The following is a 23984-nucleotide window of genomic DNA, read 5'->3' on the forward strand; positions in this document are numbered from 1 at the left end:
TTTCAATGCATAATGCCATTAACATCAAGTCATCAGCATGCTAAGCTGATTACTGAATTTCCACCAAACTGAATCCCTCCTTGCCATTCAATACCATTCAGTGAATGATAGATGTAAATAAAATGACAAGAGTGAACAGTTTGAAACTTGACTACTTTAAATGAAGAATTCATTATTCCATCAATTCTAACTACAGCCTGATTGTCAGTATTAATGCATTTGATTGGCTCTAATAACCAAACCTTGATCACCTAATTCCTCAGCATAATCAACATATTTTCCCGCTGCATGTCGTTGCAAGTCCATGATACATAAACATTAGTACAGAGGAATAATTAAAAGTAAATTTTAAAATATATTTTTGGAGTGTTATTAGATATATTAGTACAGCAGTTTAACCTCGGAATAGCCAATGCTTTTATACTGGATTACTTGAAATTACTCAAAAGAATATTCAAGATTAATTTTTAGACCGTTATTCAGTTTCTGAAAAGACCTTTCTACGTTACATGGCAATGAACTTAAAATGTAGTATTTAGTTTTTTGCACTTCAAAAATTGACATTGTATGTGCAAGTTGAAAGCTGGCTTGTTTGATGTTTCTCCTAGTTACTTTGATTATAAATCAGATGATTTTGGATTAGAGTTTTGAAGGTGCCTAACTTTTCCACTTGGATTAATTTTTTAAACATTATTTATGCTTGTTCTTATACTAGTCTACCATTAATTGACTTCTTTATAGAGCAATAAATAATTTAATTTTACTACCTACCAACCCTATGCCATGTTTTAACAAGATAATGTAGGTTAGATTCTCACAGAGCCATAGTGGTGGAGGTCATGGTGGCACACGAAGTAAATTGCTACTTGATTGCATGCCTACCATTAAAAATTAAATATATTTGAAATGGGTGGAGGGGGGAAAAGAAGTGTATGAACATGTCAGTCAGGAAGATTTTTTCTGTACTATTTGTACAATTTTAGTAATGCATAATCTTGGTACTTGGCTGTAAAATGTTTAGGTTTCAAAATGCTGGTGATATTTTTACAAAGAAGCAGCCCTGATTTAAAGACCTAATATTCATTTCACTTTTCTACTGCTGTTATAATGTCAGCATTTTGAAGAAACATTTAAAATGATTATGGTGAAGAACTTATATTTTTTTAAATGAATATGCTTGATAGTGAAGTGTTCAGTTTGAAGTTCTTCTCATTTGTGGATTCATATTTACTACATCGAACATGGCATGTGTTATTTGTTTGTTTGTTTATTTATTTATCTGTTGTGTTTAATAAAGGATTAATTAACTCTAAAATTTCTAAAAAAGAACATGGAAAAGTTACAAGCGTTTAGAAAATGTTACTGTTATACCTATATTTTTAAAATTGCTAAAATCTGGAGAATGTTATGATGAAGAAATTATACAAATTTTATGTTATAATAGTATGTATTTAATATGCTTGATAATGAAGCATTCAGTTTGTTAAAACAAGTTTTCTCCATACATTTTGCAGGCTGGTGACAAACCGTTCCCGACTGTTGCGGTCCCGGGCTAGTAGCACTCCAGACTCCATCCGCTCTGTGGAAGCCAAACCTCGCATAGTTGGTGGCAGTCCCTTAAAACCTCCTCGACAGGTAAGCTAGTCTTTAGCCCTTCAGGCTGGTAATATTCACTGACCAAGCTCGATAGCTGCAGTTGCTTAAGTGCAGCCAGTATCCAGTATTCGGGAGATGAGGAGTTCAAACCCCACTGTTGGCAGTCCTGAAGATGGTTTTCCGTGGTTTCCCATTTTCACACCAGGAAAATGCTGGAGCTGTACCTTAATTAAGGTCTCGGCCGCTTCTTCCCACTCCTAGCCCTTTCCTGCCCCATCGTCGCCATAAGACGTATCTGTGTTGATGCAACATAAAGCACCTTGTAAAAAAACATTCACTGACTATATAGTACCCCTACAGTGGTAACTAATTCTAGCAATTTACCACAATTTTACATAACACAGACAGTGAAATATCTTCTAAACTACTCATTCAGTCTTGTTAAAATTTTATACCGTTCTCGTCCACATGTGCCGGCAAACAATCACATCATTATATTTAATGATTAGGAAATTGATTATTCCACGTGAATAACACACACTCTTAGAAATCAAGTTGAGTGTGGAGTGATTTGAAGAAAGTTTCAAAAAAACAGGCCCATGTCGCAGTGAGGACACCAATAAATGCTCTTCTTAATCTTTGTGCAAACCACACATCTTCTCTGTGATTTTCTCTTCTCAATCAGAGGGATTTTTTTTTATGAAGTGCCTCTCCATGAGTTACTTTGTTGATGGATTGACGGACAGTCTGGCCAGCTGATGGAGCAGGTGAAAGTTGTTTGTTTGTTTGTTTGTTTGTATCAGAGATTTTATCGAGTCTAGTCAGTAGATTAGATGCTCAAATTGGGGGATTCTATGCACTGTGTAGTATATAAGATACTTAAGTTGGATTAGATTCAGTCGTAAATGGGATTTTTGTAGGCACGAATCGTCAATCAACAAGTGTCCGTGACCACTGAAGTTGTTCATAACTAACACCCTAAACTTCTAAACGAAACTTCTCTCAGACAAGTGTAATGTGGCTTACCTGCAGTGCCGGTCACTGTCAGCTGACCATAGGACGGCAAAGTGCATTTCTGCTATGCTCTACCCAACGACACCCGAGGTTCACTCCAAGGCACACACCTTATGCTTCTAACTGTGCTAATAGTTTGCATGGACAGACAAGAGATGGCAGGGAAGTGAAATTTTCCTAAAGGTCTAATTAATTGACTCCACCTTTTTACAATACAATATTCTCCTTCATTTTATTTTAAGTAAAGGAATATGTTTCGTGTCTTCTATTGTGAGACATCTTCAGCCTAAGCTATTATGGTAAAAACACATGATAATCTTATTACTAAAAAACAATGACATATATTAAAGTGTTGGAGAGTCAAGGTGACTCAATCTGTCAACATTTAAACACAGATTTTTAAAAAACACAGTCCGTGTAAGTCTTAAAAACCAATTATTGGATGATAAAAGTCCCATTTTCTTAAAATAAAAGAGAATATTGTATTGTAAAAGGTGGAGTCACTCAATCAATTAAACCTTATTTCTTATTGAGGCCAACAATACGGATTTATTATGAAATTTATTTCTTGCAGCAGCTAGTAGGGTGTGTATATGTGTACCTTAAACCGCCCCTGAGATACGATTGCCGGGTCGGTACACATGTATGTCAAACCAGCCTGAGAGGTTAAAACGGTATCATTATCAGGCAGCTAAATCATTTGACATCACCTTCTTTCAGAGCCTTGAGAATTTCTTGGTAAAATATTGACATAGTTTATTTTTATAGCACTTCATTTTTTTTAATTTTTTGCCACCTTTTAGTCTCCTCCTGCTATTCCTTGTATGCCATTGATCAAGTGATATAAAGATCTTGTTCTATTTTTTTGCAGACTGAGTAGCTCAGATGGTAGAGCGCTATCCTTGTGATAAAGTTGGCAGCTTCGATCCTGGTTATTTAATCGTGTCAGAAACATACATTATATGTTCCTTTTCATGTTTCTTTCTCTCTCTGACTTGATTTGACACTTGTTTGTTCCTTTCCAATACTGTTTTTTGGGATCCCTTTGACCATTCATGTTTGCCCTGTGTTCCTAATCATTTACCACCTGTATTTATCATATGTTTCTTCCCTTTTTCCTATACTTATCTGGTTTTCTTCTTATCCTACACTTCCCTCATCAGGATTGAAGATATGTAAAGATGTCCCCTCAATGTATGTTGATGCTTGCCCTCCTGGTGAAGCAGCAGAAGCAAGCTCGGTGGGTGCTGAGAATAGATGGATGTAGTGTAACTGGGGTCGATGAGGGGAGAGCCTATATATTCTAAGTTGGCAGTTTGTGAAGATATGGAAAATGTCCTTGTCCTTTCTTTTCTTCATGTTTGTCTTTGTCTCCCTCTTTCCACACTGACCTGCCATTATCTTCGCCCTGTTATGTGATCCATCTCTGTATATAACTTGATTTTCAAGATAAAGGTGATATTGGCTGAGAAGGAACCTAAAACATTGAATATCATGATAAGATTAGAGTGGGTGACCAACTTGAATACCTGAGTTATATTATCTCCCAGTTGGAGTCCTCAGAGTGAACTGCGACTTCTCATTCCACAACAGATTTCTACTGCTGCAGTGTCCAAAAGGAACCTCCAAGCTTTATTAGTCTTCATGATGTGTGGCTTGCACCGCTGCTCTTGAAGAATATCAGAGTTGGTGGACTCTGATGTCATTAGGCTTTTCTTTTTTTTTTTTTTTTTTACGATTTGCTGTACGTTGCAGCGACACAAACAGGTCTTATGGCGATGATGGGATAGGAAAGGCCTAGGAGTGAGAAGGAAGTGACTGTGCCCCAAATTAAGGTACAACCATAGCATTTGCCTGGTGTGAAAATGTGAATCCACGGAAAAACATCTTCAGGGCTGCAGACAGTAGGGTTCAAACTCACTATCTCCCAGATGGATGCAAGTTCACAGCTGCACCCCCCTAACTGCATGGCCAACTTGCCCCTTTTTTTCAATAGTGCATTAAAAATAAATGCCCCTTCTGCTGTCTGGTGGTGGCCATTGATTGTACCCTCTCATAATTCTGCAATCTCAATCGGTCAGAATTTTGAATTGTCAGAACCTTTTCTTTCGTCACAATTTCCATGCAAGACCAGTGGCACTGTTCTTGTCTTGCTCACTAACCATAAGACACATGAAGATCATTTGAGACATATTACCTATAACACAAGTCAAATTACCTGCAAGTTATGTAAGATAACTTCAATGTATCTTTGAGTATTGTTGTTTGTGTTTGTTGCAGCTGTCTGGCACAGAGTGTGAAGATGGTGGTGTTTATCTCGACCGTCACACCTATCACTCCATATGTCAGGACATCGTCAATCACAAGACAATGTTGCTGAAGTTAATGCGCCATTTACAGCAGGTATGTGGTTCGGTAATAAACATGGTGTACTATCAGTTGTTTCCAACTCTCTGGCATTGCTTGCTGTGGTCCTCTGCTAGCTCTGCTTTTGTGCCTTTCTTAAGTGTGAAAACTTTTGGCTTCTGTTGTAAATAATTTTGTTTCTTTCTGTCTCTGTAGTTTATAGCTCTGAACTCTTCTTTGGAGTTTTGACTATGTTGCTATGAACTTGCAAAATATCTATAATTCAATGTTTTTGCCTTTCCGTTAATAATGACACAAAACTGTTACTGAGTATTATTCAGATAGGAAATGCATGCCTGTCCATATCAGTTTATTCCCTTGTTTTCTTTTAGATTAATAATGGATTCACAGATCACACTTGCATATTTACAGGCAATATTATTATCCTAAGGCCATTTCTCTACTGTAGCTTATATGTTGCTTCTAACATTGTCGTCTTATACTATTTGTCTCAGAAGGGAGATATAGGCCTATAACACTAAGGAAATAATAATACATACCATACATATATCAAAATTGAAATATTTTATTTTATTTGTACTTCTTACAATGATAGGCTGCCTAAATCTGACAAAGTATATCGTAACACTTAAATATTGAATGCATGTTCAACATTGAAGAGTTTTCCGGAGTTAATCCTTCTCATATGCGGTACTATAAAGGGATTTCTAACAATTTGGACGGAACCTTTAATGGCCAAGATGGCTAAACCACAGTGTTGTAGATTGTTGGGAATGTCCACATTTTTGAAAAACTTAACTAAGAATTTTGATACGGTTCCTCTTGCTCCAATGAAAAGTCCTACAACCCTAATACAGGAAATATAGTATGAATTTTTTAAAAGTAGCTGGTGGTTGGTTCATAGGTGGCTCGCTTCTCCGCGTCTACCTCTGCTGGATGATTGGAGTCGACCTCATATCTTTTGGTGGGGTCCAGAATATATGCAAAATCCTTTTCTCGGTTCATTGCAATTATATCTATTCTCCAGTTGCTTCCACCATAGCAACACATGCCACCTCTTCATGTACCTCATAACCTTTCTGGAAGATTGCTGCTCCAATCCTAGGTCTTGTTCTGTTGTGCTTAACATTCCTGAGCAAGCCCTCCCATGGACATGAAGGAATAACATGGGCTAGGGTTTCAGACTCACTATGTAGAAATGAATCTAGTAAATGAAAGGTCTTGTGTACATTGCAAGGAAATGAATGGTCTAATTTTGTGAAATGATTGGTGATGAGGGCCTCTGTACAGAAACATAATTTGGATAATCATGATGAATGCTTTATTATCAATGGCATAGAGTGATCATTTCACCCCTAGCACAGCCCCCCTTCGAAAGTACATCATTAACTAAAGTAATGTATACAGGCCTAATAGTAGGAATGTAAAATGTTATTGTTGTTTGACTGCAACAGCTGGTGGAAAGATACCTCTAGAATTCATAACCTTAAATGTAAATGTGCATGTCCAACATTTGTATCATTCGTAGGGGATGAGGTATGAATAACCTAATTCTCAGACACTTTTTGTGTGAAATATTTGTATTTGTATGGATTAAACAATGTGTTTTATGTTGCAATGGTATAGCCTATATCTTATAGGTTCGTTTAATAACTCAAAGTAAGAAGATTGCCCTGTAACTGCTCTTTCAAGGGTGAAAAACACTTCCTTTGTTCCATTAAAACTTTGGGCTTGCATGTTGCCTCTAAACAGTGTGGTTGAAATCTTCTCCAGTAGTTCACTAAAACATTGATGTGATATCTGCCATTGTATGGCTTGCTAGGAGGCAGCATTACTTGGTGCGCATGCATAGGGAATTCAGCCAAAACATTCACATCAAACAGATGTTTGAGTTTTAATTATAGGCCTATTATGAACCATAAATTAATTATCTCAACCTATTTCTAAATGTTTTGCCTGCTTTCTGGTGAATTTTAGGGGAAATTTTACCCTTGCATTCTACAGTTTGAATATACAGTAAATGTTGTTCTGTTACATAACATAGTTGTCCAAAATTCTGGCTTATGTGTAGTTTTTTATAGATCTGATAAAACTTATCATTTAACTACTAGATATAATTTCTTAGTTATATGTAAGTAATTTACAGGTAAATCTCCTGTAAACATGGCTAATTTTCATATTTGTGATTAAATTATGGGTATCACTAACCTCCAAAAAAGATGTATTGCTACCATGCTACTAATGCACAATAGAGAAATATCTATCTTATTTTCCTGCATAACTTAACTGTAAAATTGAGTGAAGTTTATGGTAAAATACTTATTGGTGTTAATCGTAGTTCAGTCTTTTTTAAAATTGTTTTTTCTGTTTGCAGTACTTAAATTCCAAGTAAAAAATCAGTAAAATAAATGTAGGAAAATATATGAATAAATCATTGTAGTCTTATTTTCGTTTTTTTCTGATATCAGCCGCACTTAGTTGCAGGATTTTGATAATATGTAGCCTATTATATTTCTCAAGAACATAGCTGACGCGAGTTTGAGATAGTAAAAGTCAGAAATAAAACTACAGATACTGTCTATTCTGGGAGACATAAATATTGAAGAGAAATCTTTATATGCAGTCCTGGGCTGTATGTACCTAAAACTGTTCCTCTTCAATTATAGTTTGAACTGGAGATAGTCTATTTCCCTTTCGTTTTGTAAAGTATTTATCCGTGATCTACGAAAAGTAAATAATTGCTGGAAAATGAGGAGCTGGTTTGGCTGTTTTGAAATGGTTGTTAAATAACATATTAATGGTCATGCCTTTGATAGGAGAGAATAGAAACCAAACCTAACCATTCTAGTTCTCTTAACATGCCAAAAAAGTTTTCTTTTTGGAAAATTTATTAAGCACTAACATCTTAAATGCTCAGGAATACATTGAGACTGATTTTGGTGGAATTAAAGGAAAGTATAAACTGTTATTCATTCTTTAAGTCTTGGAAACATTCTATACTTTTCCATGGTTCACATTATTTAATAGCAAAATATAAATAATTGTATTGTTGTTGGAATTTCATAAAATATACTGCAAAGCATAGCTTGAAGTTTAAAAATTAAAAAATGCCTTTTCAGCTATCAGAGGTTACTGCTGAACTGCAATGCCTTAGAGTTGATGCTTTTGTTCCATATTTGTAAATTTGCTTTGTAGCATCATTAATAATATTTCAGTCTCATTCTAAGTAGTTGTTTCTTGCCATTGTATTTTTGTATTTAAGTTTATGCAACTTACCATATTGCTTGTTATCTATGAACAAAGAAAGGACTGTGTTTTGTATTTTATTAATTGATGAAATAATTGACTATCCATGGCAGTGTAAATAGTTTGTCATGTTATGAATTTCTCTTATATTAGTTTTACTGTACATGTTTAATCTAAATTTTTGCCTCACTTTTTTAGGAGAAATATTAGCTGTGATTTTTAATGACAAAGACTTCAAATTCAGTAAGATTTTTTTCAAGTAGTATAACAGTTTTACTTTTAACCCTGGATGGCTAATTATAACAAGTTTTGAGGAACTTAATACAGAGCCATGGCAGGAACAGACTAATATACAACCTTTCTATGATAATATAATTTTATTATGAGTATTCATTATCTGTTAAAGACTGTACCATTATTAGCTTTCTTTATTAGACCCTTGCAAAAGGATTATGTTTTCAATCTTGTGCAGAACTCACTTTCTGAGTAGTCACAGTTTTGTACATTCCTTTTGGATTTGTTGTATATAATTCAGGAAAATAAATATCCTTTGCTCTTTATTGTGCAAATCTAAACACTAAAAAATAGAAGTATATGTACCCTGTTATATACATTTGTGTTTTTATTAAAATAATTTTCCATTTTAATTACTTTTCAGAATTTATACTGAATGGCATACGTTATAAAGTGTTCTTGACGGGTGTTAAAAAGGGAAGGGCAGAGTGCGGGGTAGGACTGTTCATCAGGAATACTATTGCAGGCAACATAGTTTCTGTTTGGCACCCATAAATAAGCGAATGTTGTGGGTAGATTTTTGCAGTTGGAGAGTTAGGAAAAGAATTGTCTCAGTCTACTCATCATGCAAGGGTGCAGAAAGCGAGTGTGGTTTCAAATCAAATGCAGGTATACCAGGTTTTTTTTTAAATCTGTAGTGAACTGCATATTTCTAGGCCTAGGATAGAGAAAGTGAAACTTTTATGTTCAGAAGATTTTCAAAATATTCCTTCCACCTGTCCAGTGATCTATTATCTATTATGAGTTCATCTATTTCCTTTTTCCTTCCCTTTCTAAGATTCTATATTACTGTCCATAAAGGTCTCCCTGCTCTGCTTGACCTGGCGTTTCCAAGTTATTAACACAATCTTTCCATGACTTCTGGAGATGCCTCAAAAACCAAGCTCATGGGGAGGACAGTGATGTTGGTGAAATTACACTTGAAGTGGAAAAGATGGTCCATAAACACCATTGTCATAAAGCAGCAGGAATAGATGAAATATAGCAGAAAGGAAGGGATGAAATGGTTTCATAGAATAATAAGGTTAGCATGGGATGTTAGTAAGGTACGTTCTGATTGGACGAAAGCAGTAATTGCACCTATCTACAAGCAAGGGAACAGGAAGGCTGGCAACAACTATCGAGATATTTCATTGCCATATCCATAATTAAATGAAAGTTCCCATGTAGATGACTGTATTCAACAGTCTTTAATTTTATATCAATTTTATCTAAATGATTTGAAAAAAGAAAATTAACTGATATACTGTAGTTTCTAGCAATTAGTCATAGCTAGTTGTTATTTTTCTTTTCATTTACTGAGTTGCAATATACTATGAACACTTTATGTAAGTTTTCAAAACATAATTCTCACACTTGTCAGATGACAGAACCACCACCACCTCCTCCAAGCTCCTGGGTCTGGCAGTGGATCATTGACCTCAGTTTTGTCCTCTTCTTTCACACAGTTTCATCCTCCACTTGTCATCTTTCAATATGCTCTGTAATCTGGTCCTCCTATCTCTTTGTTGGTCTCCCTCTTGGCTCTGCTTTAAACTTGGAATTCTGTCCTTCATTCTTTTGACATGCTCAAGCCATCTAAGGCAAGCCTTCTCCATCTGGTCTTGCAGTCTTTCAACCTCCAGCTTCCTTCTGAACTCCTCACTCATTTTGTTCCTTCTTGTTTTACCTTTCATACTTACGAGGAACTTTATTCCCAATGTATGTATTCTACTCTTCTCTCTGGTGGTTATTCTCCATGTCTTGGCAGCATAGGTCAATATCGGCAAGAAATAAGACTTGTAGAAGGTTTTCTTACACTAAATTGGAATATAATCTTTCCACACCAAATCTCTTACCTGGTAAAATCCACTGTATTCTTAGACTCGTTTCTCTTAACTGTTCCATCATTCATTATCTTGCTTCCCCACCACTTGGATAATAGAACCTTGCACATAGAAGAAATGCATTCTTGCTAAGGTACTGGGAACTCTTCTAAATGGATTTACAATGACGAGAGAAGTATGTACAATGAGTTCTTAGAGTTAACGCTGTCAAGAACGTTACGACTTGATATGGTTTTTCCAGTATTTAAAAGTTCATCTACATTGCCTGCAATCGAAGCTGTGATTGTGGATATAAGAAACTGGAACAATAACCACTCAACAACTGACACCGGCTTATTATGTAAACTGCTTCTAAACGTGGTAGCTAGGACCATAGATTTTATGGTTATTATTATTTAACAAGAGTGTAAAATATGGATTCACCGGGCGAGTTGGCCGTGCGCGTAGAGGCGCGCGGCTGTGAGCTTGCATCCGGGAGATAGTAGGTTCGAATCCCACTATCGGCAGCCCTGAAAATGGTTTTCCGTGGTTTCCCATTTTCACACCAGGCAAATGCTGGGGCTGTACCTTAATTAAGGCCACGGCCGCTTCCTTCCAACTCCTAGGCCTTTCCTATCCCATCGTCGCCATAAGACCTATCTGTGTCGGTGCGACGTAAAGCCCCTAGCAAAAAAAAAAAAAATATGGATTCATTTTAAATTTTACATATATCTTTCTCATCTATTTCTTTGATTATTCTCGTTTCTCTGCAGTTTTTCTTATTTTGTACTATTCTGCCTTTTTTTTTTTTTTTTTTAATGTACACCCATTAGCCATCAAATTATGCCCCTCATATCTCCTTTATGTAACATTTCGGTCTTCATTCTCATATTTGTACTTACTTTACGGATTTCTGCTAGTCCTCTCTTACTGTTACATACTCTCCTTAACAGGTTTTTCTCTATGTCTTTCACTCTTTGGGCTAATATCTTTCGAATGCAACATCAACATTAGAGCTAGTAAGTGGGAGTGAGGAAGTTACTAGGGTTTGTCATTGGGGTAATTACATTGAGTTTGTAAAGAAAGGTAACAGGTCTAGTCACAGGGTTATGAGGGCATTTAGAGGTTGTAGCAAGGATAGGACCCCAATTAAAGCATGGTTCATTCCAGTGTATGGGACCCACACCACGACTACTTGATACGAGAACTGGGAAAGATACAAAGGAAAGCAGCACAGTTTGTTCTGGGTGATTTCCAACAAAGGAGTAGTGTTACAAAAATGTTGCAAACTTTGGGCTGAAAAGACTTTTATTTTTTAATTTATTTATTCACAAAGCAAAAGATACAGCTACATTGAGCAAATTTCACTTGCACTGTCAACAGACTAATTAACAGATGTAAACTTTCGTAATAAAATATAACAAACATAACACAATATAACAAGATCAGGTACACAGCCCACTAATAACAACTGTCCAAATCGAAAACCATGAGAATGTCCATGTTCATCGTCAAGTTGTCGTGGGTCAAGATGGCGGTATAATCCCTTCACATCAACTTATCTTTAAGAGACTATTTGCAACCCTCTCAAATATGCTTTTATTTGATGCTATATCAAGCTCTTGTCTCCTATTAATATTGTTAAAGAGTGTTGGGAGGCGGATTAGGAAAGATCGTTGAAGTATTGAGTGCTGAGTGTGGGGAATGTGGAGTGGGAAGGAACACGGAGAGAGAAGAGTGAGATAAGATGTTCCAAGCGGTAATGTCCATTTAAGATCCTGTGGAGGAAACTCAGGTCAGCTACTTGCCGCCTAATGTGCAGCGGTGACACATTTATTGCCCTTAATATGGGCTGCATAGATAGATTTCTGAGCTTCGGGTTTCTGTTCCTTACAATTGCAGCAAAGGAGGACACTGCTCTGGAAATAAGGAGATGAGATGCTCAACTATGTGCTATGTTCTGAGCTGTCAGAGGAGAGATGGTATGGAATGACATCAGTAGGTGGATAAGCTTGAGCTTTTGTAGGAAAGGTCATAATATTAAAATAAAATTGGAATTCCAGAGGACAAATTGGGCTAAATATTCATTTGTAGGACGAGGAGTAAGGGACTGCAATAATTTATCAAGGGAAATGTTTGATAAATTTCCAAGTTCTTTGGAAATATTTAAGAAAAGGCTGTAATTGATAGGGAATCTGCCACCTGGGCGACAGCCCCAAATGCAGTTCATTGAAATGTCCTTTGTACCTCAACTGAAACAATAAAGAGATACTTCAAATACACAATATCACTGGTCACTAAATCATTGTCATCTCCAGCCTCGAGTGAGAATTGTTCTCTGGGTAGAACCTTGGATGTGGAGCACATCGTTATGATTCTTGTTTGAACCAATCCGTTACATAAGGGTAGACGTTAAAATGGAAATATTAAATTTGTTTGCAAATTAAATATGTACAAAACATGGGTATTAGTGGCAAAAAGGTGGAGAGAAAATATGAAATATCAATTAAATTTTAAAAAGAATGAGTCAAGATGGCAGCTAGAGTAGGCACGCGCAAGCTTAGTGCTGCTGCAGTTTGTGTTGTTTGTGTGGTAATAATCAGAGTTCTTGCACTTTACGGTTCTCTGCACGGGTCTATTCGAGTTAAGGAATCGGTGTGTGCAAGTGAAAAAGTGAATTCTCCTTTTGCATGGCTACTAGCAGAGAGAAACTACTACATTCCGACGTTCTCTCTGACTGGATGGGCCATTTTCCAGACTTACAGGCGCCTCCCTACTAGCTCTGGCGAAACGAGCCTAGGCCTGGTCGCTTGGCGATTAGGGGCTTGCTTTGCCTCCTACTACTGGCTGGAGATGTCCACTTAAACCCCGGTCCCACCACTTGTGAAATGAAAACAGATATAAACATCTATTGTCAGAATGTGCAAAGCCTAAACAATAAGCTGTCTGATTGTGAACTATCCCTGCCTGACTTAAGAGAAGTTGACGTGATCGGACTTACTGAAACATGGCTCTCGTTGGCTAGTGACAGTGAACTACCACTCAGCGCTAATTACAGCATATTTCGTTGTGATCGCGCTACTCTAAGTGGTGGAGTGATGCTAGCAGTGAACAGTGCCTTACCGTGTAAACGAAGGACAGATCTCGAACAGAACTGTGAGTTAGTATGGGTGGAGCTACTCTTTCTTCGACGCCCTCTACTTGTGGGATATTACTACAGACCACCAAACAGCCCATTCAGTGACCTTGAACAGTGCCTGAACTCAGTCATTGCAGCTCTCCCTTATGGTGAAGTAATTTTAATGGACGACTTTAACTTGTCTATAAAGTGGTCTTCTCCAACTACCGGACTGTCACCTAACAACTGTGACACATACTTTATAGACAGTTTTATTAATGGCCTCGGACTGAAACAGTTTAATATGTACCCAACCCATGGACCCAACACCCTGGACCTCATACTCTCCTCATTAGAACTTAAAACAATAACCCCAGGCAGAAACCTTTTCCTGTGCGACCACCAGTCTCTCGATGCTACATTCCCCCTTCCTCACCCCTCCTCAAAGCCTCACAGCAGGCCATCCTACCACCCTACCTACGTTTGGCGCCGTGCTGACTGGCCTGCAATGTGTCGTGCCATGGAATGCCTTCCCTGGAGTCTGCTCGAAATAGCTGATATCGAATCAGCCCTTGACCTGCTGTACGACTGGCTGCAAGCTGCAATTAAAGACGTCGTACATGCACAACGAGCTACTACCAGCAAATATCAACACTGGATATCACAAGAGACCAGACTGATACTATTTAATAAGAAGAGAGCTTGGCGCCTGTGAAAAGACTTCCCTCACCCACCCACACACTCACAATACCTTCATTAAAATCTGCTGCCACGCGAGGTTTATGGTCAGAAGAGACTACAAAACACACGTGGACACTGTCACTGAAAATGTCCGCAGCAATCCCAAGCGCTACTGGAGTCTCATCAACACACGGAGAAGGACGGAGCGGATTCCTGTCGGCGTGAACCACAACGATGCAACGGCAGATGGCGCCGATCGCAATGAACTGTTCAACAGGTATTTCTTCTCCACCTTCTCCCCTCCCTTACAAAACCAACCGTTCCCTCCCGTAGGTACAGCTTCAAACAGAACCCTATCAAGCATAACTACCACACCAAGTGAAGTTCATAACCTTCTTCAAACTCTTCGTACCGGTACCAACAAAGCTACCGGTGCCACACTATAGGTCCTCTCTTCCTAAAAAAAATACTGCCAGCACTCTTTGCGGCCCTCTCTCTAAATTATTTAACAGATGTTTCACCGCGGGCTATTTTCCTATTACCTGGAAACAGGCAAATATTGTTCCACTTCTCAAATCAGGCAACAAATTTGTTTCATCTTACCGACCAATTTCTATTCTCCCTACACTGTCCTTTATCTTTGGAAAAAATTATACACCAGCGTCTCCTCACATTCACTTTCCCGTATATCTCAACCAAGCAACATGGTTTTTTACCAGGTGGCTCTTGTCTAACAAACCTGGCCACTCTGCATAGCTTTGCATCATCACATGCCATTGCAGCTAAATCACAGCTGGATATCTGCTATGTAGACATTTCGAAAGCTTTTGATTCTGTAGACCATATTCTGTTGCTCCATAAACTCTCTGAACAATTTTACAAACATGGCAGTCTTCTGATCCTTCTTGCTGGCTTCCTACATAACTGTTGGCAGAGAGTGGTAATATCAGGCACTTCATCCTCATGGTTACCAGTCACCTCCGGTGTCCCACAAGGCAGTACTCTTGGCCCCTTGCTGTTCTCTTTGTTTATGGACGCTCTGCCGTCCGAACTCAACGAAACAGCGAATACCCTACTCTTTGCTGATGACTGCAAGATATTTAGGGAGATCAGGAATCTAGCAGATGCAGCTCTGCTACAGTCCTCAATGTCCTCTCGAACTGGTGCTGTACTTGGAAACTTATCCCCAATCCACAAAAATGCAGCCACATGACCAGAACACTACGTAAATCTCCTCTACCGACATCATATTACCTACTCGACAAGCCCATCACCGTAGTTACACAACAGCGTGACCTAGGTGTAATATTCGATACAAAATTACAATTTAAGACCCACATAGAAACATATACAACCAAGGCTATGAAATTACTAGGCATTCTCTATCGCTTCACAGAAATTTCTGACCCCATTGCTCTTCGTCACTTCTTCCTCACGATCATTCAACCTCTCTTAAACTACTGCTCTCCGATTTCTACAACAGCCTCCCCCTCCAATACTAAGCAGTTAGACAGAGCAGTGTCCTTCTTTGCTGCAATTGTAAGGAACAGAAACCCCAAGCTCAGAAATCTGTCTACCCAGCAGGCATTCATGGCAATTAATATGTCACCGCTGCACATCAGGCGACAGGTAGCTGACCTGAGTTTCCTCCACAGGATCTTAAATGGGCATTACCGCTCGGAACATCTTGTCTCACTCTTCTCTCTCTGTGTTCCTTCCCGCTCTACATTCCCCACACTCAGCACTCAATACTTCAACGATCTTTCCTAATCCGCCTCCCAACACTCTTTAACAATATTAATAGGAGGCCCACGATGACTTGGCTATGAACATGGACATTCTCATGGTTTTCGACTTGGACAGTTATTAGTAGGCTGTGTACCTGATCTTGTTATATTTTGTTATGTTTGTTATATTTTATTATGAAAGTATGTTTGTCAAATAGTCTGTTGACAGTGCAAGTGAAATTTGCTCAATGTAGCTTTATCTTATGCTTCATGAATAAATAAAAAATAATAATAATAAAAAATAAATAAACAAAATCATGGCATTAATGATGATTTTTAGGTAAATCGTCATCATCATAATCATTTTCCCATTATCCAGCTGTAGGCGGGTAGGGCCAAATATGGTCCCTCTCCACTTTCTTCGGTCTTTCCACTACTCCTCCTCCAACACTGTGTCCCAGTCCAGGTTTTTCTCTAATACTGTGTTGGATTGTGTCCTTCCGTCTCAATCTTGGTCATCCGTGGCCTCTCCTTCCTTGCATTTGCACTTCCATCACCTTTTCTGGCATTCTTTCATCACTCATTCACTTTATGTGCCCAAACCATCTTAATCGGCTCTTCTCTATTCTGTCATTCATTTTTTCCACTCCAGTTTCTTCCCAGATTTTCTCATTCCTTATTTTCTTTCTTCTACTCTTCTGTATCATACTCCTCAAGAACTTCATTTTGGCTGCCTGTATTAGACTCTCGTCCTTCTTTGTCATTGTCCAAGTTTCTGCTCCTTTAGTTGTTATGGGTACGTAATACATCTTGTACATAGGTTCCTTTGCTTCTATTGGCACATCTTTATCCCATAACATCAAACAAAAATGCTCCCAAAAACATCAAAAATGTTCTTTAGAGACAAAAGTACAAAAAATTCCATAACAAATGTCTTAAATTACTTCATGTATCATAAAACATGTAAATAATAAAGCAGGTGTGTTTCTGCATTAACAGAAGTCTTGATGTTATCTGAGCAACTTGGATGTTGGTTTTGAAAACCTGTACTCTTCAATTATTCTAATGAAATGAAATGGGCTTGCTGGAAATTGAACCCGAGACCCCTGTGACCAAAGGCCAGCATGCTAACCATTTAGCCATGGAGCCTGGAAAATTATTCTAATGTAGTGAGCACTCCCAAAAGCAAACCTGAGAACTCCAAACAGATTATTTACCAGCCATAAAAATTTTGTGAAGTGGAAACACATTGTGTACATCTTGGTTCAGTTATAACATAATCTGGCTCTCTAAACCACTTGACTTCGAGTGAGTTTGCTATGTGGGGTTGGCAGCATGTAGCTGTTGGCTTGCATTCAGAAAGTAGTTGGTTCGAACTCCTGTCGGCAGCCCTGCAGATGGTTTTTCTGGGGTTTCCCCATTTTCACATCAGGCTAATGCTGGAACTGTACCTTAATTAAGGCCATGGTTACTTATGGTTACTTCCTTCTCAGTCTTATTTCATCATTGTCATTAGACTTGTCTGAGTCAGTGTGGTGGGGGGAAAAAAAAGGAAAGAAGAAAGAAAAAAACTTAACCACTGGCTAGGCCTTTTCTACTCTTCCAAGCCAGCTGTTAATGATGGTCTGTAAAGTTTTACTGAAATGAAAATGATGGAGAAAACTAAGGAATCAAGTGAGTTGACCACGCAGTTACAGGCGCGGAGCTATGAGCTTGCATCCGGGAGATAGCAGGTTCGAACCCCACTGAACATGGTTTTCTGTGGTTTCCCATTTTCACACCAGGCCAGTGCTGGGGCTGTAACTTAAAGCAACAGCCACTTTCTTCTAACAACTCCTAGCCCTTTCCTATCACATGATTGCCATAAGACCTATCCGTGTCAGTGCAACATAAAGCAAATTGTAAAAACAATAACCTGAAGACCCCAGATAAAAGCTATCCTGCCTCCACATTGCTCAGCAGTAATATTGCATATATAGACCCCGAGATTGAAGATGAGATAAATTGGTGAGTGGCATTTAACTGTCTGAGCCATAAAAAGCCCTAATGATAAACAAACGATTAACTTACACAACTATAGATTTTTAAAAATCAATCTGAGTGAACTATTCTGAACTTTGCCAGTGTACAAAATAAATCTGTTGTGTATTAATATTTTCTTCTAGCACTAATACAAAATATTTCTGCAAGTTTTATAACTTTCTGATTGGGACACATCCCTCTTCCTGAAACACTGTGCTAATAATTTTTTATGTACGGTATTACAGTTTTTATTTTTAGAAATTTAATCTCTTATTCTCATTTGGCTTTGCAGAATGAGAGATGACAGGTTTCAATTCCACTGCTAGCAAGCTTGAGGATGGTTTTCTGTAGTTTCCCCATTTTCACAAAAAAAAAAAAAAAAAAATCTTCAAAAACAAATCTTATTAAGACCACAGTCGCTTATCTTCCCATTCCACCTTGACGGTTGCAAAAATCTGTACATGTTAATGTAAGATTTAACTGCTAACAAAACTAAATATTTTTTTTCGTATTGCCAAACACTGTCCTTTCTTATTACCACTGTTTATTTTTTTGTGCACATCACAGCTGCTACTTTTGCACGTCAATTTTGTGTGTAATGCAAGTATGTGTTTCTTTTGTTTTCGCCTATGTTATGGTGTGGTGTGGCGAGCAGGATGAAGAGAACAGTTTGACGAGGGTAAGGCACTTAGAGCTTTGCAGCATGCTTTAGTAGCACTTATTCTTATTGTAATTCTGGTATACTAATTGTATTTGGTGTCATTTCATGAAGAAAATTTCTCTCTTTCTCTACAAATTCTCTAAAGTGTTTTTTTTTTTTGTTGTATTGTCGGTAGTTTTGGCAAATTATATGTATGGATAAAGATAACATCATTTATATTCAAACAGTCTGACAGAGTGTATTTTGAACACTCCAAATGTCATTCCTGTTTTGTAAAAGTCTAGAACTGTTTGCAGTAAACTACAATCCACACTTAACAGAATTTTCATCTGATGTTTATTGGACTGCCTGTGAAATTCATGTGGGAGAAACTTTCTAAACTTCCCTTTTCATAGTGTGGAAATGGTCACCCAGCCCCTCTCTTGGTGTAGTCTATTCCTTTACTAATTTTTCGTTAAGTGTTGGGATTTATGATCATTAAAGTAATTTCAGAATTATCCTTTTCTTTGTGGTAATAGACTCAATTAGTTGTGTTCTGATTGTGATGGTGGAGAAGCATGGTTTCATTTTAGCAATCTGGAAAATGTGTTGAAATCATCTTTATTGGAAATAGAAATAGCAATTCACTTTTTGAATGTCTGTCTGAAACTTTCATTTTCCAGATAAATGAAATTGAATGAAGAAATGGAAAGACATATACAGATGTATTCGTGACACAGTTCATGTGAATTTTTGTGTTAGTGCTGCATAAAATTGGTAAATATGAACTGAAAGATTGACAAAGACAAGTTAATGTAAAAGTTAAGGTGCATGAATTTCTTAGGGAGAAAATTGTTGTGCTATATTGAACAAGGGAAAGTATTTAATGGGAAATGTATCAGTAATTTTAATTATTGCACCTGAACCAGAATGCTGTTATAAATCCACCAATCCTTCTTATAAACAGTCAGTGGAATATGAAAATCAAGGAGTACATCTGGTAATGTGTGTCATACGAGGATTTCCAAAAAATTAAGCTTTCGTGAGGAGAGGTGATATGTGACAGCTGAGACAAGGACAACATTCAAAACACTTCACTTGGCTAGATGCCAAGGGCATGCAGTGGACAATATATTTATCAGGTTTCTTAGAAAGGACCCCCATTCTAACCCTTTCATCCTGTATGTTCATGCCATTAAGAGATTTCCTAGAATATGAAGAGAAATGGGTATTTATGTCCAACTGAAAAATCCTTGTTCTCTTGTCCATTTATCTTAAAACACACACACACACACACACACACACACACAGCACTTTGAATACAATTTTCAGGTTATTTATTTTCAATTAATTTCACTATGGTTTCACACTTATTGCAAATTAAATAAATTTACTTTAAATTAATATTATCAAGTTAATTTGCTTTAATTTGCAAAAAAAACAGTCACTATTTCCTTAACCAGAATCATGTAATTTATTAAGATATCTCAAAATCTGTTCAAATATTTATCATGTTTATCATTAATGCAGAAAAATCATGCTTGAACTGTTTCCCGTGTAATAAGGAAAAAATTATAGAGGAAGGGTATCTTACGTAGGCAAGGTCGTAAAAGATAACACTCATAGTAGACGGCAATTCATGAAGACTTAGAATTGGTGTGTGATTTGTTTAATGACCTTTTGTGATTCACAGTCATGTAGTAGAATGGACTAACATTTGTATTGAAAAGTCAGATCTTGGTTTTCCATGAAAGGTTGCTGTTCTTCCAAAGTAGGGTATAGTAGAACAAATGAGCTATTTGCTTCCGGATTCAAGCCTTGAAATCTTCCTCTGCACTGCCAGTCTTTGGCATTGTGCTCGCAAGGTAGACAAAGTAACTTCCTCTATTAGCTTGCTAGATATGGTGAGCTGGTTACTTGCAATAACTATGGATTCTAATGTCCTTTGTCTTTGCAGCATTTATTTTAAACACTTCAGCTACTGCTTCTTGTTTCTACTCCAACAGCTTATGCCAATATGTGGCACCAAGACAAACAGGACATTTCCTCTTTTCTGACAGGCATTCATAGTTCAGTGTAAAAGAGATATGGAGTCTTACCTTTTTCTTCAATGAAAATATTTCTTTATCTGGTAATAGTGATACTAGAATTCCAGAATTTAGCCCTGGAAAGCATCCTTAGTAAAACTATCAATATAGGGTTCTCACATTTAAGCTGCTTTTAGTCCCACTGCTCAGGTATGAATGTGTATCCAATTGATCCATACAGCCAGCTCCTTTTTATTGAAGTTATACTGTAAGTATAGAGGGAATTGGAACTCCAGGAATACTGATTAACTTGTAATAAGAAAAAAAGAATAGAAGAAAGCTGTCTTATTTAGGCAGGTTTGTAAGATACACTCGTAATAGATTAAAACAAATCTTGAAGGAATTTCAATGTTTTACCCTCATTGGTCAAAAAGGAGGAAACGTTCTGTGTGTCTTGGTGCCATATTGGCATATGTTGACACTACAGTGCCTAGGGCAGATGGTGGAAATTATCAATTGAAAAGAGAAAGGTGGAAAAGGATAGACAGGGCAAGAGATCTGATTTTGTCCCTGACTTATGGTCTAGTGTGCAAATCGGAGTGTTTCATTGCAAGAAGAGAAGCAGGAATACTCTTTAAAAGCATTGTAGTAGTAATGGTGTGCAAGTTATCCAAATGGATTTTTAGAGTGGATAAAAGGGCCATAACTATACAGATCCCTTTTTATTAGGGAAGTAACTTCTATGATGATAGCAAGCCAGTAGAAAAGTACTATTTGGTTTAGGAAGTTTCTTCTTTGATGAAACAGTGTAGATTACAACCTGTTGTGATCTACTGGGATTGAAAAAAATACGTATTTTATATTTATCTGGGGTGATATGGTGTTTTTCAAAAACGATAGGTTTAGATTAGAAAAATGATGGTAATTATGTCACGATTTGATTATATGAAGTATTCTTATCAGATGTTGAAATTAGTAGAATACAAAACTTTTCCACATATTTAAAATGTGTTGGATACTACTTTGTGTATGAACAAATTAAGCTTTTTGTCTATATTGACCATACTAATGGGTACATTCTTAAGTTTGTTAGATTTCATCACAATTTGTAGAAGCAAATGACCAGTTTTCCTCCTTTACAGACAGGTCATATTGGAAGAATAACTTCATTAGGCCTATTGATATAGATGTTTGGAAAGCTACCGGTACTTATCAACAAAATCTTCTTTGTTAAATTTTCTGTATCACAATTTGTTTAAATGCTAAAAATCTTCCTACAGCTTTTTTCAAGTTGAACTGAAAAAAAAAAAATACAAATTTTGGATGAAATTATTATTTAACTGGGTTTGTGATTTTTTTTCAATTGCCTTGAATCTGAAAAATTGTGTAGTGATTGTTATATCTGTGGAAAAATCTCTTCATAAGTATCCTTTATCTTACAGGCAGAAACTCTCAACCCATTCGATAGTTCTTTAAAGGTAAGGCATTCTCTTGGAAAGTGTACTTTCTTATGGTGCATGGTGGTGTTGGTTGTCCCTCTATTTCCTTGGTTATCCCTGAGCCTTCTTTTGGCTGTCTTGCTGCACCTCCTTTCTGTGAGTTCTTGTATTTCTCAGATGAGCATGATCTTTATTGGAGAGATTCAGCTTATCCTTTGTAAATACTGTACAATACAAGAAGTCTTTTCATTTTCAGAATGTGACCAAATCGCTTGACTTACGATATTTTCTACATTATTATTAACATCCCATTGGAAAATTGTTTGTGCGCTTGAATTCCCTGCCTTGTATAGTTATTTGACTGGTTTGGAATCCTTTTGTTCTAACTTGAAATGAATTGGCTTCTTTTTTAAAACTAAATAGTCATGAATTACGTGTGTAATGATTTATAAAGACTTTTTGGTTCCTTGTGCTATTCCTATCTGAATTTGTCTTGACTTCTCTTCTCTATGGTCTATTTATATTTAAAGAACGAACCAGTCTGGTATCTTCTTCTTGTGCCCAGTATCAATTCTCAATTTCTTTCTCATTAACTAAGCCTGTGTGTGGACCAGTTTGTCCTGTTGCTGTGATGATCGTACAGTCTGTAGTGTTTCCTTGTCATATTGAGTCCTTTGTCACATCACTAAGTACTTTTCAGTGATTCTTGTTTCCTCACAACCATGATGTTCTGGATAATGTATGCAAGACCCAATCTTTTCCCCAAAACTGTAAGTGTCTGTATTCTAGCTTAATTTCCAAATTGCTTAATCCAAGTTAACCCCTTAAACAGTGGTAAAAAGTTACAAATTGACAAATTCCTGCAATTATCTGTTTCAGCTCGTGGCTAAATGATTGTTCAAAAATGTGTTTTAGTCTGTGGTTAGGGTTGCCTGATTTCCAGATGCCAAATAAGGAACACTTCAGTTTCTTTAATCATATAGCACTAAATTAAACACCATAGCCATTTAATGAATGAGAGAAGAGACCATGGATGTATTAACTAATGAATACTGGTAATAATTTACCAGCGTGAAATATTTTGCAAACAAATAATGCCTTAGTCTTTAGATTGAAATGTATACTTCATAAGTACTTGTAATTTGAAGATGCAATTTGCAAAAACTTCTTATTCAACAAAAACTTATGAAATCCTTACAATTCTCAAAAGAGTCAATTTTTTATCAAATCTTAAGAGCTTCTTTTTCTGTAATTGCTCTCTATTATTGCAATTATTGAAAATACTCATTCAGTGTATGCATTCGATGGAAATATAGGCTAGGCCTACTTATCTAAGATTCAATTCTAAAAGAAGTTGATTGTATAAAGTCCACCTGTTCCATACAAGTTTTCCATTTGTTAAATGGTCTGTCTAAAAAGCTACATAGGACATGTTTTGACCTAGCCTAGAGGTCATCATCAGCTAAAATAACACAAATATGAAGGACATGTACAAAAAGAATGATACAAAAAACTTAAGATAAAGTACAATCAACAAATGCAATGACAGTCTATGTTTAAAATGTTTATACTGTAGATTCAATCTTGGACAAAACTAGTTGTAACAGGTGTGGGTCCAACCATATTTATCACAACTACTGGTTTGCTGGAGGAATACTCTAAAATTGTGAAGACTGTCAAATGTTACCTATTTGTCATGCTTCTGGAAAACGGAGTGAAGTTTTTAAAATCGGTAAAATTTCTTCATGGAGAATACAAGTATAGCCAGGATTTGCTCTTTCCTCCAGCCCTGTGCTTGTATAGATCAGGTCCGGTTGATGTTGACCTCCACACTGACTAGCAGCCGTTTTGAGGTTGAGTTGGATAGGGGAAACTGAGGGGAGGGAGAGTCAGTGGAAAGATGGGAAGACCTTGAATGAAGTTCATTACTTGTAATGGAAATATATTTAGCAAAATCGTAGTAAGTTACCATCAAAATGTTCTCAAGTTTTTCTGGGCCAAGTAAACC

The 23984-nt window shown here is 37.0% G+C and overlaps 1 protein-coding gene across 5 annotated transcripts in view; it reads left to right on the top strand.

Annotated features, from left to right (window-relative positions):
• Nucleotides 1-23984, top strand: part of LOC136878810 (uncharacterized) — a 648211-nt gene that overhangs the window by 584590 nt on the left and 39637 nt on the right. For 2 of the 5 annotated variants that reach the window (XM_067152303.2, XM_067152304.2), the window contains 4 exons: nucleotides 1515-1635; nucleotides 4891-5013; nucleotides 18526-18549; nucleotides 21980-22015. In XM_067152303.2, coding sequence (XP_067008404.2) covers nucleotides 1515-1635; nucleotides 4891-5013; nucleotides 18526-18549; nucleotides 21980-22015 — 304 coding nt within the window. The remainder of the gene's footprint in view (nucleotides 1-1514; nucleotides 1636-4890; nucleotides 5014-18525; nucleotides 18550-21979; nucleotides 22016-23984) is intronic. The other 3 variants (XM_067152306.2, XM_067152305.2, XM_067152307.2) reach the window with 3 other exon arrangements.

Source organism: Anabrus simplex, chromosome 8, assembly GCF_040414725.1.
Source record: "Anabrus simplex isolate iqAnaSimp1 chromosome 8, ASM4041472v1, whole genome shotgun sequence".
Taxonomy (NCBI): Eukaryota; Metazoa; Arthropoda; class Insecta; order Orthoptera; family Tettigoniidae; genus Anabrus; species Anabrus simplex.